The sequence below is a fragment of the Bidens hawaiensis genome, unplaced genomic scaffold (genome assembly GCF_021521415.1).
Source record: "Bidens hawaiensis isolate Kalapana, Puna unplaced genomic scaffold, B.hawaiensis_p1.1 tig00028295_1, whole genome shotgun sequence".
Taxonomy (NCBI): Eukaryota; Viridiplantae; Streptophyta; class Magnoliopsida; order Asterales; family Asteraceae; genus Bidens; species Bidens hawaiensis.
In genome coordinates this window covers 125,798-143,330 of record NW_027494617.1, presented here as the reverse complement: position 1 = coordinate 143,330, position 17,533 = coordinate 125,798, and the positions used below count along the sequence as shown (strand labels likewise).

At 38.3% G+C, this 17,533-nt stretch overlaps 2 protein-coding genes across 2 annotated transcripts; both read left to right on the top strand.

Annotated features, from left to right (window-relative positions):
- The first annotated feature begins 540 nt into the window (after positions 1 to 540).
- LOC143576772 (uncharacterized) lies at positions 541 to 1,491 on the top strand. Its single transcript, XM_077060799.1, has one exon. The coding sequence runs from the start codon at positions 541 to 543 to the stop codon at positions 1,489 to 1,491; it is 951 nt and encodes a 316-aa protein (XP_076916914.1).
- A 94-nt stretch (positions 1,492 to 1,585) lies between these two features.
- LOC143576771 (uncharacterized) lies at positions 1,586 to 2,062 on the top strand. The gene has a single exon (XM_077060798.1). The coding sequence runs from the start codon at positions 1,586 to 1,588 to the stop codon at positions 2,060 to 2,062; it is 477 nt and encodes a 158-aa protein (XP_076916913.1).
- The last annotated feature ends 15,471 nt before the right edge of the window (positions 2,063 to 17,533 follow it).

Below are 17,533 nucleotides of genomic sequence, written 5' to 3'. Positions count from 1 at the left end.
AAATTCCCGATGCGCGAAGGCACCCTAAATTGCACGATCTTGTTGTCAAGCACATGATGCATGGTCCTTGCGGAAACTTACGACCAAAAAGCCCTTGTATGCAGGGAGATCCTGATCAATCATGTCGTTTTCATTATCCTAGATAATTTAATGATCTAACACAAGGAGAAGATTCATATCCATTATATCGAAGAAGAGACAGCGGAATAATGGCGGACGTACGAGGAAGTGATCTCGATAATAGGTGGGTTCCCGTATAACCTAGTGCTTTTGATGATGTTCAACTGCCACATGAATGTTGAGGTTTGCTCAAGTATAAAATCCGTGAAGTATGTATTCAAATATGTTTACAAAGGACATGACAAACAGGTCATTCAAATAGATCCAGACGAGCAAGGGGTTGTTATTAATGAGATAAAGAGATTTCAAGATGCACGCTATGCATCACCCCCGGAGGCTATGTGGCGTATTTTTTCTTTCCCCCTTTCTCAAATCTCTTTTGATGTACTGACGTTGCAACTTCATCTCCCTAATCAGCATATGGTCAGGTTTAGAGAATATGATATTATGTCTCAAATTGTTGATAGGGAAAGATATAAGAAAACCATGTTGACTGCATTTATTGAGACATACAGAGTGGATGAAACAGCTAGGCAATATTTTTATAAATATTTTCCAAAGCACTTCACATGGAATGGAGGCTCACGTCGTTGGAATCATCATAAACAAAGGCCACAAAGAGGTCATATTGTTTCGGCTAATCCAACTGAAGGAGAAAGGTACTACTTACACCTACTTTTGTCAAATATCAAAGGTCCTACTTCTTTTGAAGATCTTCGCACACTTAATGGTGTAACGTACTTGACATTTCGAAGAGCGGCTCTTGAGATAGGCTTAATAGAGAACGATGATAGTTTATCGCGATGTCTCACAGAAGCCTCTCTATTTCAGTTTCCAAAGGCTCTTAGAGGGTTATTTGCAACAATATTGGTTTTTTGTAAACCTGGAGATGTTCTCAAGTTATGGAATGATCACTTTGACTCAATGTCTGAAGATTATAGGTTACATTGTCAAAATATCCATCGAGTTCAAGATATAGTTGTTACTGAGATCAGGGGTTATCTACAATCTATGGGTAAAAATATAAAAGAATTCGATCTCCCAAAAATTACACATGATGTTAACTTGCAATATGCATTGCATCGTGAGGTACAAGAGGAGTACAAGATAATTGTGGAACTTGAACACTTATCTGCTAGAGATTCACTTAATCGCGACCAAAACATTTTGTATGATGAGATCATGATGCATGTGGACAATGATCATCCGGGTTTGTTCTTTATAGATGGTCCAGGTGGAACGGGTAAAACATTTGTGTACAAAGCATTGCTTGCTCAAGTTCGTTCACGTGGTCTTATTTCTCTTGCAACAGCTTCATCAGGTGCCGTAGCTAATAATATGCCAGGACTCCAGGTTCAAGATTCCCATTAATCTCAATAATAATTCGATGTGCAAGATCAAACATCAAAGTGGGACCCCCGAACTAATTAGGTAAGCCAAACTAATAATTTGGGATGAAGCATCGATGGCAAAACGACAGGCGATAGAGGCAGTCAATCGCACATTGCAAGACATCATTGGTGTTAGACTCCCATTTGGTGGAAAGATAATGGTTATGGGAGGTGATTTTAGACATGTATTGTCAGTTATTAAACGCGACACTCAAGCACAGACTGTAGACTCAAGTTTTCGAATGTCGCCTCTATGGCACGTCACTAAAAAGATGTTGTTGACCATAAATATGAGAGCATTAAATGATTCGTGGTTTTCTGATTTTATTTTAAGAGTCGGCGATGGAACTGAAGAATCGATCGATGAAAACTTTATCCGCATTCCCGATGACATGGTAATTCCTTTCACTAGCAAAGAAAATTCTATAAAGGAGTTATTCAATGCAATATTTCCATCAATCCAAAACAGTGTATGTACTTCGGATTATATAATATCAAGAGCAATATTATCGATAAGAAATGAGAGTGTTGACGAGATTACGATCAAATGATTGACAATTTTCAAGGTGAGGAAATGGTTTATTACAGTTTTGACGAAGTTGAGGACGATAAAAACAACTTTTACCCGACTGAGTTCCTAAACTCACTAAATGTTAGTGGTTTGCCTCCTCATAAACTTCGATTGAAAATTGGATGCCCGATGATATTGACACGAAATATTGATCCATCACGTGGTTTATGTAATGGTACAAGATTGATAATCAAAAGTTTTCACCGTAACTCTATCGACGCTGAAATAGCTGTCGGGCAACATAGCGGAGAAAGAGTATTTTTGATAAGAATCCCCCTGAGTCTTTCTGAAGATGATATGTTCCCGTTCGACCTGAAAAGGAAGCAATTTCCCGTTCGACTTTGCTTTTTCATGACCATTAATAAAGCACAAGGTCAAACAATTCCTCACGTTGGTGTTTATCTACCGGATCCTACATGGGCAACTTGATGTGGCATTGTCTAGAGGGATACCACGGGAAAATACAAAAGTGTTAGTACATCACGTCAAAGATTTCGGACGAGACGGAGTATACACCTCAAATGTTGTGTATCGGGAAGTGCTACGTGATTATGATCTGCACGTTCCTATCAAAATGTAAGCATATTCCTATATATGCGTTTTGTGCCTTCGGTTTTTATATTTTTAATTTATTTGAATCATTTTTGTTGTTATTTTCGTATCCCTCAATAATCAAATGATTGTATGCATGCCAATTGGTTATTTAAAAATTCAAAGAAACCATATACATCCGAATCCTTCTAAGTAGTATATACTAAATGTGAAAATGTTTTAATTTTTTTTCAGAGTTCGAAAAGAAACTTACGTGCTTATATAATAAGATTTTTTTAGATATAACTTTCCATTGTAACCAACTAATTTAATAAACTTATAATTTTTACATTTTTAAATTTGTAAAATGTTAATTCCTAAAAAAACAAATAAAAAGTTGTTATCAAACACAATATATGACTTTATCAAAATGCATAATGATTTGATGGAGAAAATTAAGCTAAAAAATCACGCATATGTACATATTCAATAATAAAGTTTTGTAAAATATCATACGAATAACAAAACTAACTAACTAACTAACTAACTAACTAAAATACTATTATACAATATCTCATGATTTGACTTATGAACCAACACAAATGACTACATCTTTACAAATTACCGTCGCCGCATCGCGCGGGTACCCTACTAGTAATAAAATAAGATTAAGAAATAAAATCATTCCATGTTAAGAAAATATGGAAATAAAAAGATTACCTAAAGGCATGTCATCCCATATGAAGGAAATAAGAAAAGAGAATACATCTCACATGAAAGAATGGAAGAAAGTGGAAGCCTTCCGTATAGGTATAAATAAGGAAGATAAAACCCATTCCACATGGAAACTAAGATAAGTTTGGAAGCTCTTTATAAAGAGTAGAATTTTCATAGTAATATTCTTTTATGCCAAGCATGCACCTAGTGGTCCTAGCGGAGGGTGCGGAGCACCCGACGCGCACGCGCACGGGCTCGGACGAAGGACGATGGGCGCAATATGGCACACTTTGCATTTTGCACGCTTGCTTCGCCGCGAGATGCTTGAGAGCCGCCTTATTGTTTTTGGAAATTGAAAGCAAGACCAAGACGTGACAAGTTATCAAAAGACAAATGACCAAAAGTGAAAATATGAATTTAGGAAGCCATCGCGATACGCGATGAGCACAAGATAAGGCCATCGATACACGATGGTTTGTTATGAGTCAGCAACACATGTCACACTGGGGGGACACATGGAAGGCGTTAGGTCTGAGTCAGCATGCCACGGGTCATTCATCTGCCATCGCGATACGTGACGACCAAGAAAAATGGTCCATCGCGTATCGCGATGGGACCTAGTTTTGGCTATAAAAGAGAGAGCACGACACTCTTTTCCCACATACCATATCACTCTCTTTAGAATACTTTCTCTCTCTACATCGTTTTGCGTGCCAAACTCGTAGTACGTACCAAGCTCCGAAGTTCTGACAGTTTAAGCCCGATACGTGATATTGTATAGAAGTGCTGATCGATAAGTTTTACATAATTGACTCTGATTACCCGTGTGAGATTGGGGTTCTGTCTAAGTTATTATTTTATTATTATAAATGGATTAGACCATAGTTGGGGGTATAGCTCGAACCTTGATTACGATTAAGCATAATATAACTTTTCTTAAGGAAAGGCTATAATCAAAATGTTATTTCTTCTTTAAGAAACGTAAGAATGCACATACAAGGGGTATAGTCAAAATAATATTTCTTTATAATTAAGAAATATAATATTCATATAAAAGGATATAGTTAAATTAATATTTCTTTTTGAAGAAGAAACTCAGTATAGATGTTTCTTCCTGAAGAAGAAACGTAGCATATAATTGGTAAATAAAGAAAGGGATTAAAGGTCCAAATGTTTTATATAACCAAATGATTTTTATCAAGGTTAAAGCTATACAAAACAGACTAACACTGTGTTCCCAAGTCTCATTTAACAGGGGGAGGGGAAGGAAAAGAGAGGAAAATATAAAAAATTCATGTTCTAGAGATTTTTTAAGAAAGTGAGGGGAGGGGAAAGGAGGGAAAATGCTAGAATATTTAAGCATATTATCATCTTCCCAAATTGGAGAGATTTGGAGAGAAAATATTTTTATGTAATTATAACTTTTATCAATTCCTAAATTACCCTTATATCTAACTTCATGTAAGTGTTTACTTAAAGTGTATAATAGGAAAATGTATCTTTCTTTTATTTTCCTCTTAACTCGGGAACACCTAAAATGTTTAATTTCCCTCCCTTTCCTTTCTTTTCTTTAAACTCGGGAACACGAAATAAAATCATATATTTTCTTTCCCCTACCTTTATTACCTATCGTAATTCCCCTTCCTCCACCTCCCTTCATTAAATGAGACTCGGGAACACAGTGTAAAGGTCTGAGACTAGATCAATGATTTAGTTATTTATACAAAGGTTATTCTCTTACTATAGGTCCGAGGTAACAAATTAAGAATCATAAATCAGAAAAATAGAAATCAGTATCAGAAACTGATCATACACAGAAAAGGTGAATGCGCCTTAAACTTTTACAAACTCTTTTAGAGTCAGAATGTTTGCATAGGATTTATTAATCCTTAAAACCTTGTGTTACAATAATAAGAAACGGACACTCTAATTAAAAGTATACATATGTCTGGATCCATTCATACATGGCGACTCAGAGTTCCACAAGGCCATGCATATCATCAACATGCCTTTGGAAGTCTACGGGATTATTCATAGAAATGTTATTGTGTATATGTTTTAATTGTACATGTACTTAGGGTAATTTTATCATAATTGAGTTGGGTGCCTAATGAGTAGTCACAAAGGTATTATTGATGGTTTCATAAATGTATTGAAAAGATTTTACAACAGAGTCAGCGTCATTCACCAGTTGTGTGCTGACGTATTTCTAACCCATTTTACAAGAAATCAGAAAGGTTGGAATAGACAAGAAAGAGATGATAAAAGATTAGAGATATAGTCATTAGATGCTCAGATATTTTATTATAAAATATTATAAAGACTTATGTTTTCTGTAAGATAAGTAATTGAATTATCCAACGGGTATTTAAACCCGAGTTCTCAAATATAATAATATTTTATTCAAGACTTCCGCTGAAAAGAATATATTTTCTTAAATAAAGCTTTGTAAACAATAAATGGGTATGTTAAACCGATATTTTATAAATGAATATTTTATATTAAAAATTTCTGCTAAAACAAACCCGCAACTTTGATGTATTTACAAAACATGTACCAACTAGTGGTCACATGCCTAGGCCCTAAGTCGGGGTGTGACATTCGCCTTCTCGCGTTAATGGTACTTCCGCTATGAAATCTGCCAAAACCTGGCCCATGATCACAGGTCTTGGTTTGTACTCGATTGCGTACTCTCCTAATTCTATCGCCCACTTGGCTAACCTACCTGAAAGCTCTAGCTAGCTTAGCACGTTTTGAAGCCGATAATTGGTGAGAACGTTAATCGGATGTCCTGGGAAGTATCTCCTCAATAGGCGCGCTGATTGAACTAATGATAGTACTAGCTTTTCCAGGGTCGAGTATCTCGTTTCAGCATCCCTTAGTGTGCGGCTGATGTAGTAGATAGGTGTTTGAATGTTGTCTCTATCTACTAGCAATACTGCGTTGATCGCTCTGTCTGAGGCGTCTAGGTACATTACTAATGGTTCCTTGGGGTTTGGCGCCGTTAACATTGGGAATTCTGCCAAGTGGGCTTTGATTTCTTGAAACGCGGTTTCTACTTCTATTGTCCACCGAAACCGTGTCTTTTTGAGGCAGTTTCTTAGTGTTAACACGAATGGAAAAGATTGGTCAGCGTGATTGACAAAAAATTGTTAAGCACGACCAACCGCCCATTCAATGTTTGCACCTTTGATAGTTGTTAGGGAGGGCATTTTGATTACTGCTTTGATTTTTTCTGGATTAGCTTTAAATCCCCCATTGGTGACAATGACTCCCAAGAACTTTCCTTCTTCCATCCCAAAGGAACAATTTCCCAGGTTAAGTTTCATGCTTATTCTACGTAGCGTCCTGAAAGTTTCCTCGAAATCTTACAACATAGATGTCTCGGCGTCACTCTTGATCACCAAGTCATCCATGTAGACTTCCAAATTTTTCCCAATTTGATCTTCGAATTCGCTATACATCAGGCGCTTGTATGTGGACCCAACTTTCTTTAGTCCGAATGGCATCACTTTGTAACAGTACGACCCATTGTCTGTTCGGAATGCCTTTTTCTCTTGGTCTCCAGCCGCCATGTGAATTTAATGATATCCCTTATAAGCATCTAAGAAGCATTTGTACCGGAAAGGAACCAGCTTGTCCACTTTCAAATCTATTTCAGGTAAGGGATAACAATCCTTAGGGCATGCTTTGTTGAGGTCTTTGAAATCGATGCACATCTGCCATTGGCCATTCGCTTTCGGTACCATTACTGGGTTTGCCACCCATGTTTGGTATTGGATTGCGTAAATGATTCCAACATTCATAAGTTGTTTCACTTGTTCATTGCAAGCTTTTGCCTGTTCTGGTCCCATCTCCCTTCGCTTTTGTATCACTGGTACGAAGGCCGAGTTCACTTTCAACCGATGTTCGGCTTTTGACCTAGGCACCCCGGTCATGTCCGCTGGAGTCCATGCGAACACATCGATGTTGTTGATGAATAGTCTTTTCAACGCCACTCGAGTGGTATTTGAGAGAGTCGATCCAATGGTGATGTTCTGTTCTGGGAATTTCCCATTAAGGACCCACTTCTCTGCTTCTTTTGGGTTGTGTGACTTTAACATTTTGTTAAGCGGGACCCTTGTGTCCGCCGTATGACATTCCTTGTTAGCGTGGATCATTGCTACCCCTGTGGGTGTTGGTACTCCCAGTATCCGGTGGGCTGTTGATCTATAAGTGTTAAAGTCTCCTATCGCTTCTCTTCCCAAGATGATATCATAATGTGGGTGTGGGGTTTCCATGATGAGGAAGTCCACCTCTTCAGTTCTTGAGTGCTTTCCGTCGCTAGGAATGTTAACCGTCCCAACGAGTATTCAATGCTCTGACTGAAACCAGTTATTGGGGCGTTAACAGGGACCAATCAGCACTTGTCTTTATCTTCCAACAGATCAAAACATTGACGATACATTATATAGGACGTGGCTCCCGCATCGATGAAGAAACGAGGAGTCCGATAATGCCCAAAGACAGCTGTGATTATTAGTGGCGCTTTTCGGTTCGCCCCACCTTTTACTTTTGGGAAAATGACATGTTCTTCTTTCTAGGCGGCGTGTTCGGCTTGATTGCGCTTTCGATTTTTAACGCCTCCCAAAATCATGTTAGCATGTAGGTCTTTAATTTTCTTTCGTGACCTTTCGCCATCATGGACTGGAGGCCACTTTCCATTTCACTTGATATTTTTTACTAGGTGTTCCAGCTTCTCATTTTTGACATACTCCTCTATGGCATCTTTCAAGATCGAACACTGGTTTGTCGTGTAACCGCATTGCTAATGGTAGTCACAGTACCGTGTTGTGTCCGTGTTTGGCCCTGGCTTGTATGGGGGGGGGGGGTTGAATTGGATGCCCTTCGTATACATTATCTGCGCCGAGTTTTTGGTCAACAGTGTCCACCTGCTAGAGGAGTATGCTTACCCTTTCTACTTGCTTTTGAGTGCCTCGTACAGAGCATTGTCTCTTGACTGGGGCTCATGGTTTAGTCGTGACCAAACTGAGGAAATCTTTTTGCCCTGACGGGAGCATTGTCTATTGATGTCATTTCTCACATCATTGCGCCCTAACTCTTTTCCTAAGCTCTTCTCTGTCCGTGCATGCGTTTAGATGCCGTCATGATGGCATCCCAGCTTTGAGGCATGCTATCTCTGCCTGTGAGGGTACATATGTGATCGTCACATCTCACATTTTGGCGAAAGGCAGCGTGCATGAGCTCTTCACCTACACCTCCAATGTATAATCCCTCTTTGTTGGACCTGGTGATGAAGTCTTCCACTGTTTCGTTATCTTTCCGCGTGACACCAAGGATGTCCGCTGGGTTGCTGATATGACCCCATTGTTGGAAGAAATGCTGGGTAAACTTGTATGCCAAGTCATCCCAACTTGTGATTTATCCTTCGGGCAATCGTTCATACCAAGCTCTCGCTGCTCCTATTAGTGTCAGTGTGAATATATGGCACCATAGCGACATGGTCCATCCTGACACTAGTCCTGCCGTGATGTAAGTTTATAAGTGATCATCGGCGTCCGATAAGTCATTATACTGACCAACTGTTGGAGGAATTTTTGGATTTTCTGGCAATTCTGCCTCCACAATTTTCTTAATGAACTTAGATCTTCCAGCCGAGGCTATTGGCCGATGCGGTTTTGAGAAGTCTTCGCTTGCATCCGGGTGGTATTTTATGAGTTTTTTGGCGTTCGTGTCTAGATCTTTCTAGCTTTGTTCGTAGTCTGGGTCATCTAAGTGCGAGTTAACCATCTAACGCGAACGTTGTGATTTGTTACGCTCGTCTGCCTGGCTATTTGGCCGCCCACTCGGCGTTTTCTCAGATGGTAACTTAGTTTGCTGCACTGAGTTGACTCCTCTTCATCCTCTTCTTCGTAATCTAGATCTTTCCAGGTGGTATTTTATGAGTTTTTTGGCGTTCGTTTCTAGATCTTTCTAGCTTTGTTCATAGTCTGGGTCATCTAAGTTCGAGTTAACCATCACGCGAACGTTGTGATTTGTTACGCTCGTCCGCCTGACTATTTGGCCGCCCACTCGGTGTTTTCTCAGATGGTAACTTAGTTTGCTGCACTAAAGTTGAATCCTCTTCATCCTCTTCTTCGTAATCTTCGTCCGCGTTATTGCTGCTCGCTTCTCCATTGAACAAATTTCTGAGTCAAATGACAGATGACACTTTTTGTTGTACTTTTGCCATGAGTTTTTGTTGGTCCTTTTCCCACTAGGCCATTATGTTTGGCGGTAAGATTGTCTGCGACTATGGTTGAATTTTTGTTTGGTTCGTAATGGTTGGTCAAAGGGTGGACACATTAGCGATGCCTTCGCCGCTACCGATTACGTCGACCGTTTCCAAGTTTCCATCTTGGTTGGAGTTTGACTGTTCGTCAACCTCTTTAGCGGGTGTTTCCACTCATCTGAACCAAAAAGTCTATGAATGAGTTGTTCTAGCAATATACACGGATGTCGCCAATGAAGAAACACGAAATCCACCCTTAAGTCTAATGACTTAGTCCAAGGCTGATGATCAGGTATTCCCACAATGGGTTTGATTCCTTCTTGGCGCAGACGAGTGCTACCTACAAAACATAACACCGTGAGCTCGTTACAAGGAATGGGGGGGGGGGGATTCTCGTAACCACCCTCCGGCTTGAGAATAAGTATATGACTTGTGATAAGTATATAGAGAGAGTTGAATGTATTGGATTCTGGATCCTTTACCGTTTGGATGTATATTGGTATTTATAGCCGTTGGAGGAGAGAGAGAGAGTGTGTGTGTGTGGCCAACTGCCTTGTCAGGCTCCCACCAATTATATTCCTTGCACGTGTGTTCTAGTGAGTTGGTGGGCATCGTGGCCATTTGATGTTGACATGTCGTACTATGTAGTACTATTGTCCGCGTGTTGTTCATCCCTTATTGGTTCCTTCCTTTCGGTCCTATGCTTGTGGAGATCTTTGACGCTAACATTCCTGAGGTGTCAGGGAATGTTTGTTATATAAGGTCGTATATATTTTCATCATTTTGGCGCCATGGTATCCGCATGGCGCTTGACCCTTCCAACCGGCGGGAGTATATATTACTTGTTCGGGGGGTAGGTTTAATACCCTATCTCTACACTTTTAGTGTGAAAAGAGAGAATATTATTATGTGACAAATTAAAGGGGGTAGTGGAACAAGTAAAGATTCTTTGAAATTCTTATTTTCAAATAGTTGGACGATGCACAACATCTTGGAATTAGGGATGAGAACGGGACCGTACCGGTACCGACTGGTCTCGGTCCCGAAAATCACGGATTCTTGGTACCGGTACCGAAATATTCGGTTCGGTACCGGGACCGGGACGGTACCGGTATTTAAGGTTAAATTTCGGGAAATTTAGGGAAATACCGGTCCCGTACCATACCGGTACCGGTACCGAAACTCAAAACGTTGGTACCGATTCGGTACTGACGGTACCAAATCGGTACCGATTTCGGTACCGGTACCAGTCTCGAATTTGCCATTCCCTACTTGGAATCATAATTAAATCTTTATTATATACAAATGTAAATATTGAAAAGTGCACACATATACCGAATTACGCTTGCTTTTAACTGTGGATTGAACATAATAAGGTTGTAAAAAATGTCAAAACTGAGAACTAAAATATAAAATTGTTGATACAGTTTGGATCAAATGCATTAACCTTTTATCAATAATATGATTTACGTAAATAAATTGTCGTATTTTGAAAAGTTGTATGCATTTATTTTATCTTTCAAATAGCATAATTTTTAACCTATAGATATTTTCTTGTGTTTTCTTAACATTTGAAGTGCATCGGAAAACAATAAAACGAAAAAATATAACAAAATAGTGAAAATATTGTAATCTTAGTCATACCTAAATTATGTTAATGACTATATTTTTAGTTATTTTAGTAAAGCACATTAATATTGCATATACAGTAACATTTTGACCATTTTTCCCAAGTTTTAAAGTTGAAGGGCTAACTTGTCATTTAGCCAAAGTTAAAATCCAGAGTCTAATATCTAATTAGGCAAAACTCAGATTAGAAGGGACCGTCTAAAGGTTCAGACGGTTCGTATCAAACATGACCTGGACGTTAAGTTAACCCATTGAGACGGACCGTCACATTCGCCTAGAATTTTCTGTCGGGACATCTAACGCTAATCTTAACCCATAAGTTAACTATGAAACAAACTGTTTCATCTTCATACAGTCCATCTAATAGTCTGTGTCAGCAAGATGTGTCAATCCACGACCATAGCGTGTTAAACGACCATTGCGACATATCCTTAATTCATTGGCCTACAAATTGTGGGTCTTGCACATTCAATTCCATCCCACGACATCTGGAATCCAATCACAACCCACATATTAGGCTAAAGAAGGAAATCTTGGTGTGAAGCAAGTGCAACTCACAAAACAAGGTGGTTCCGGCCAAGACAACGCTGAGTTCAAGCATTCTAATAGTGTTAGAAGTCATTCTGAATTATTCTTTGAATCTGCAATAGCTTGGAAGCAAGGTATAGTACTTTTAGTACTCGATTAAGTTCGTTTCTTACATTTTAGAAAATATACAAGATATTATCAAGTATATATTGGTAAAAACTAGTCACATAAATCATATAAGTATTTTCAAGCATGTATAAGGTATTAGAATAATTAAACAAACATTGAGATGATGTTTAAAATGAATTTTACATAAACGGGCTAGTGCAAACGGGTCATCTAACCGTTCATATGATCAATCACAAATAATTTACATAGGGGTAGATGGCCTGCCAAAGGCATACACAGACCATCTCATCATAATACGGTCCGTCTTAATGAAACGGGCTGTCTCACTTATTTGATGCCCCGTCATAACAAAAAGGTTAAGTCAAAGGGTCAAAGGCCGTTCATATGGACCGTCTCAGTATTATACGGTTCGTATAAACACAAAAATTAATATTTTAATGAAAATTAAGCTTTAAACTTGTATACCGAACCAGAAATAATAAACGAGGGTTGAAACAATAAAACCAGGCTAGTATGGTCTGTAACCGGATCAAAGACGATCCGGTATCTATGTAAACATATTCATTATAGGTTAAGCATTCAATAATCAGAGGTTCTCAAGAAATGAGTCACCATGCAGAACATTCCAAGTGAATAAGTTAAACCTTTACAAACAGTCAAGCATATTTATTATGATAGGACAAACATGTTGTTTGTTTTAAAGAGTCGGTAAAACATTTACATGAGATCATGAAATCTCTAAAATACGTTGCAATACAAAATAGAAAATAAAAACACTCATACCCTATTACACATGTCTCATGATCCAAACAAAATTGACTTGCAGACATGTTTTACGTCAGTCCTTACCGATTCTCGAACGGGCACAACTACCGAGAACCCTTGAATTGTGTGTGTATGGTTGTGGTAAACACCCGTGGAAAAATATATCACAAATCCTTGTTGAGCGGTGCAGAAAACTATCTTTGTATTTTAACAAAATTTTATTAAATTGTTTTAGAGTCTGTCAACGGTTCACCAGCATATCGTTGACATATTTTAAACATTTCAGGTAATTAAGTTAGGTAACTACAAGGAGTAAGAGTCATTAAACCAAGATAGACGATCGCGACTTGATGATGACTTGGTTTTGTCTATTATAATTCCTTGTAAAGTAATTGTAACATCCTAATTTTGGTTATAATAATAAAATAAATTTCGTTTATTTTATAGTGTGTCATTATCGGTTTAAATAAATAAACTAATAGAAGGTGGGCTTGGGCTTTAAAAGATAGAATAAAAGATGAAATGGGCCTTAGGTCCATGAGCTTAAGGGAGTATAAATACCCTTAAACCCTAAACATTTCCATTTCTATCCATCTCTACACCATAGCCTACACCATGGAAAACACACACAAACCCGAACCAAGATCCCAAGGCGAAAACCCGAGCTTGTTTGTGCTGGAACGTCGTGACGGACCAAAACAACATCAAATACCAGCTCGTGTTCGTATACCGACTCGTTTAAGGTACTTTTATGACTTGAACTTGTTCGTTTAGGTTCGGATTTCGTCTAGAAATCATAGATCTAGGTGTATATGGTAGAAACGAATCCAAAACAACAAACCTCACTGAAATTGGTTAAGAATTGATGGGTTAATCGACTGATAAAAGAACCCGTATATATATGCCCAAATCGCACCCATTAAACATGAATGTTTGGCTGATTTGACACTTAGGGTTTGTTGGCACTAGTATTGCGAGCCCAATGATAACCTACTCGTGTTATTTCATCATGAAATGAGGATTTATTGCGAATCTGAGGTCTGTTGACTGTTACCGTTCTTGGTAATTTTTACTTTGACCCCTTAGTCAAAGTCTGGATAAGAACATATTCTAGTTCGTTATAATGAAAGGATTAAGACAACGAATCAAGTGATTCGTTACTTATCCAATTCGTTACGCTGAGGTAACGAACCAGATGACGAACCAGACCAGGATAGGATAACGAATCAGTAGTTCGTTACTCACAGTTCGCTATGTTAAGCTAACGAACTAGAATAACGAATCAACTAGCGAATCAGGCATGTAAGATGGCGAATCAGTAACGAATTAGGCTTAATTCGTTATGGAGAATGAGTTAACGAATTAGAAAATAACTCAAAAATCCTAATGGAAAATGTGTTAAGACAGTTAATAGAAATAAAATTTTTTCAAGCTGACCTGACAGCTTAACCTCAGCCAGGGGCTCTGCCCCTTGGACCCCTCTAGGGGCTGCCGCCCCTAGAACCCCGCTGCCAGGGGCGTTGCCTCCGGACCTCCGTTCGTTGTGGGTTATATAAAGATAGATATACGATATGAGTAGTACTAGTTAATTGATACATGTAAATATTATACAGTTAGCCGTGCATAGCTCAAGAAGGGAATAACTATTAACGGTGAACGTAACCGCATTCAGGTGAGTTTCTAGCCCCATTTCCTTGTTATGTTTTTGGGGTTGTGTGCATACTCGATGTGATAGTTAATACACTTACCTTAAATGGTAAGTGTATGCCATGTATGATTTTTATGTTATGTATGTATATCTTAAATGCGAATGAAAACTTGTCGAGACGTGAACGATCTTCGGATATTGCACGTGTTGACAAGGGAGGTATGTATATGATAGTTGAATGTGAATGGTAGATATATGTATAATGTATGGATGTGTATGAATGATCAAAGAAAGTATATGTATGTTATGGGTATGTAAAGACAGTATGCACGAAGACGAAGATAGAGGGATCAGACCCTAATAATATCTGAGATAAAGAAGAAAGGGATCAGACCCTAATAATATCTAAGATAGAGAAGTAAAAAGGGATCAGACCCTAATAATATCCGAGATAGACAAGAAAGGGATCAGACCCTAATAATATCTGAGATAGACAAAGGAAAGAGGGATCAGACCCTATCTGAGATAGAAAAGGAAGGGATCGGACCCTAATAATATCCGAGATAGAAAAGGACAATAATTTATATAGTATGAAAGTAATAAAGTATGAACTTATGTAATGAAAGTAAAATAGTAGAGTAATGATTATGTGTCTTCGGATGCATAATTGAAGGTAAGTGTATGTATGATATAATGTGTGATTAACTAGAACTCACTCAGCGTAGCTGACTTTTAGTATCCACGCAGGTTAACAGATTGAGACAGCTGGTTTGATATGGACACATGGCAGGATTGAAGAGGCTGGCATCTGAAGATCGTCATGATGTTTTGAATGTTAGGTTTTATGTTATGTTTTAAAAGACAAATTATGGATATTTGTAACGAATGGTTGATGTTTTATATTATTCCGCGAAAGTTTTAATTAACTCTGATATTTAGAAGTGCGTTTATGAGTAAATCCAACACCAAATGTAGGGCACAGGTAACGGGGCCTTACAGTAATGATACAATTATTTTGAAAACCGAATACTCGGGTATATATTTCCCGAAAAATTTTCAATATAAATTAATATTTTAATACAAAAGTCTTCCGCTCAAATAAACAAGACACTCTAAGCCCTAAATCAAGTGTGACATATACCATGCAAAAAACTGAATTTGTGAATTAAAGGATACAAAGTTAAGCAAAAAAGGTTTATATGATACAACATGAGGATTCATTATGATTTCAAAACTAATTCCTAATAGTATTGTAACTAGCAGGTTTGCATCCCTTAGAGTGTGCGTAATGGGTCGGTAAAAACTAGGGTGGCATGAGCTTCAATTGGAGGAACACCGCCCCCAGGTGATATTAGGGGCGATGGGGGGGGGGTGTTATTTGTCGGCGGGTTTGAAAGAAAATAATAATATTATAATATGTATGTGTGTGTGATATATATACACATCTATATCTATATTTGTATAACTTATAAAACATTTTGAATGGACAATGTAGTAATTTTATCATTTTCAGGCGATGTTAAAATTTATTTAGGAGACACCGCTATATTTATTACTCTTCATCTTCGGGATGTGACGATAAATCCTACGGCGGCATTCAATTCTTCTGTGGTGACATTACAATTCAGCTTCTTGCGATGTCACGATCATCGTTCCCTCTCCTTCTCTACTTTAGTTGGTGTTCATTACAAATTGGCTATAAATCCCTCATCCACATCTTCACTTTTATACATCAATTATCATGTGGTTGTAATATCAGATGCAAGAAATTGAATGTGACATCAAGACTTTGCCTCCAACCATGAATTGCAGGCGATTGATTTTGAAGAATCTTAACCTTTCCGTGTAACTTAGGGTTTCGTATAACAAATCTGAACTATTAGAATAAATCGTTGTTTCAGGTCACATTTGGCATTCATCTCCTTGTTTTGTAATATTTTAGTTCTCAAGTATTGTTCTTGGCCTTCAAAACTCTTAGCATAATCTGTGCACATGCACGTTTACGGAAACATTCAGAAGCCCCTTTTTATTAGTTCAATCGCCTGCCATTTTAGAGGTATTGCAAAACCCTTAATGGTTTAATGGATCAATGTTTATTTGTCTTAACTTATTTTTATAGTTGTAACTTTATAAATTTAAGATAGACATAATTACAGATATTGTTCTTTATGTTTACTTCAAATTTCACTCACTGCCCTTTATCTTCAAATATCATTTGTCCTTTACGTTTCCAAATCTAACATCGTTTGTCCTTTGGCCCTAACCTCGTCAATCTATGTCGTTAAGTCTTATCATGTGAGGGTATAATAGTAATTTCACTTCCCTAAGTTCTTTTAACTCTTTTAATACAAAAATAAAAAAACAAATGAAAAATACAAAACCCCATTTCTCACTTTCTCTCCCTCACCTGTATCTCTCTTTCTCTCACCTCTACCATCACCATCCGCTCGTCTACCACCTGTCGCTGCCACCATACCACCGCACCAGCCGTAAACGTAACATCCCCAAAAGTTTCGATGTTAATTTGGCAACTTAGTAAAGTTGAAGAATCAAAAAATATTCTCAAATAAGTAAATGGGAAAGTTAGATAAGAAAATAAGGGAGTAAAAATATTTCATAAGGAAGTTCATACCATATTAAGGAAATGTAAAAAACAAAACCTGTCTCACATGGAAGGATGGAAGAAAGTGGAAGCATTTCACTTTGGTGTAAATAAGGAAGATAAAATTCATCCCACATCAAAAATGGGAAAGATTTGGAAGCTTTTTATAAAGAGATGAGTTTCAATTGTAACATTCTTCTATGCCTAGCGCCGACGCGCACGGGCCCGGGCCTGGGAGATGGGCGCAATGTGGTGCACTTCGCATGCTCGCATCGCCGCGTGCTGCTTGAGAGCCGCCTTAGTATTTTTGAAAAATGGAAGCAAGACCAAGATGTAACAAGTTACCAAACACAAAGGATCAAAAGTGAAAACTTGAATTCAGGAACCCATCGCGCTATGCGATGAGCCCGGAATAAAGGTCATCGCGATACACGATGGAACTTTATGAATCAGTGACACGTGTCACATCGGGGTGACACGTGGCAGATACTAGGGCTGAGTCAGCATGCCACACGTCATTCACCAGCCATCGCGGTACCTGACGACCTGAAGGAAGGGTCTATCGCGATACGCGATGGAGCCCAATTTCAACTTATAAATAGGGGTTCACGGCATCTCATTCTCCACACAC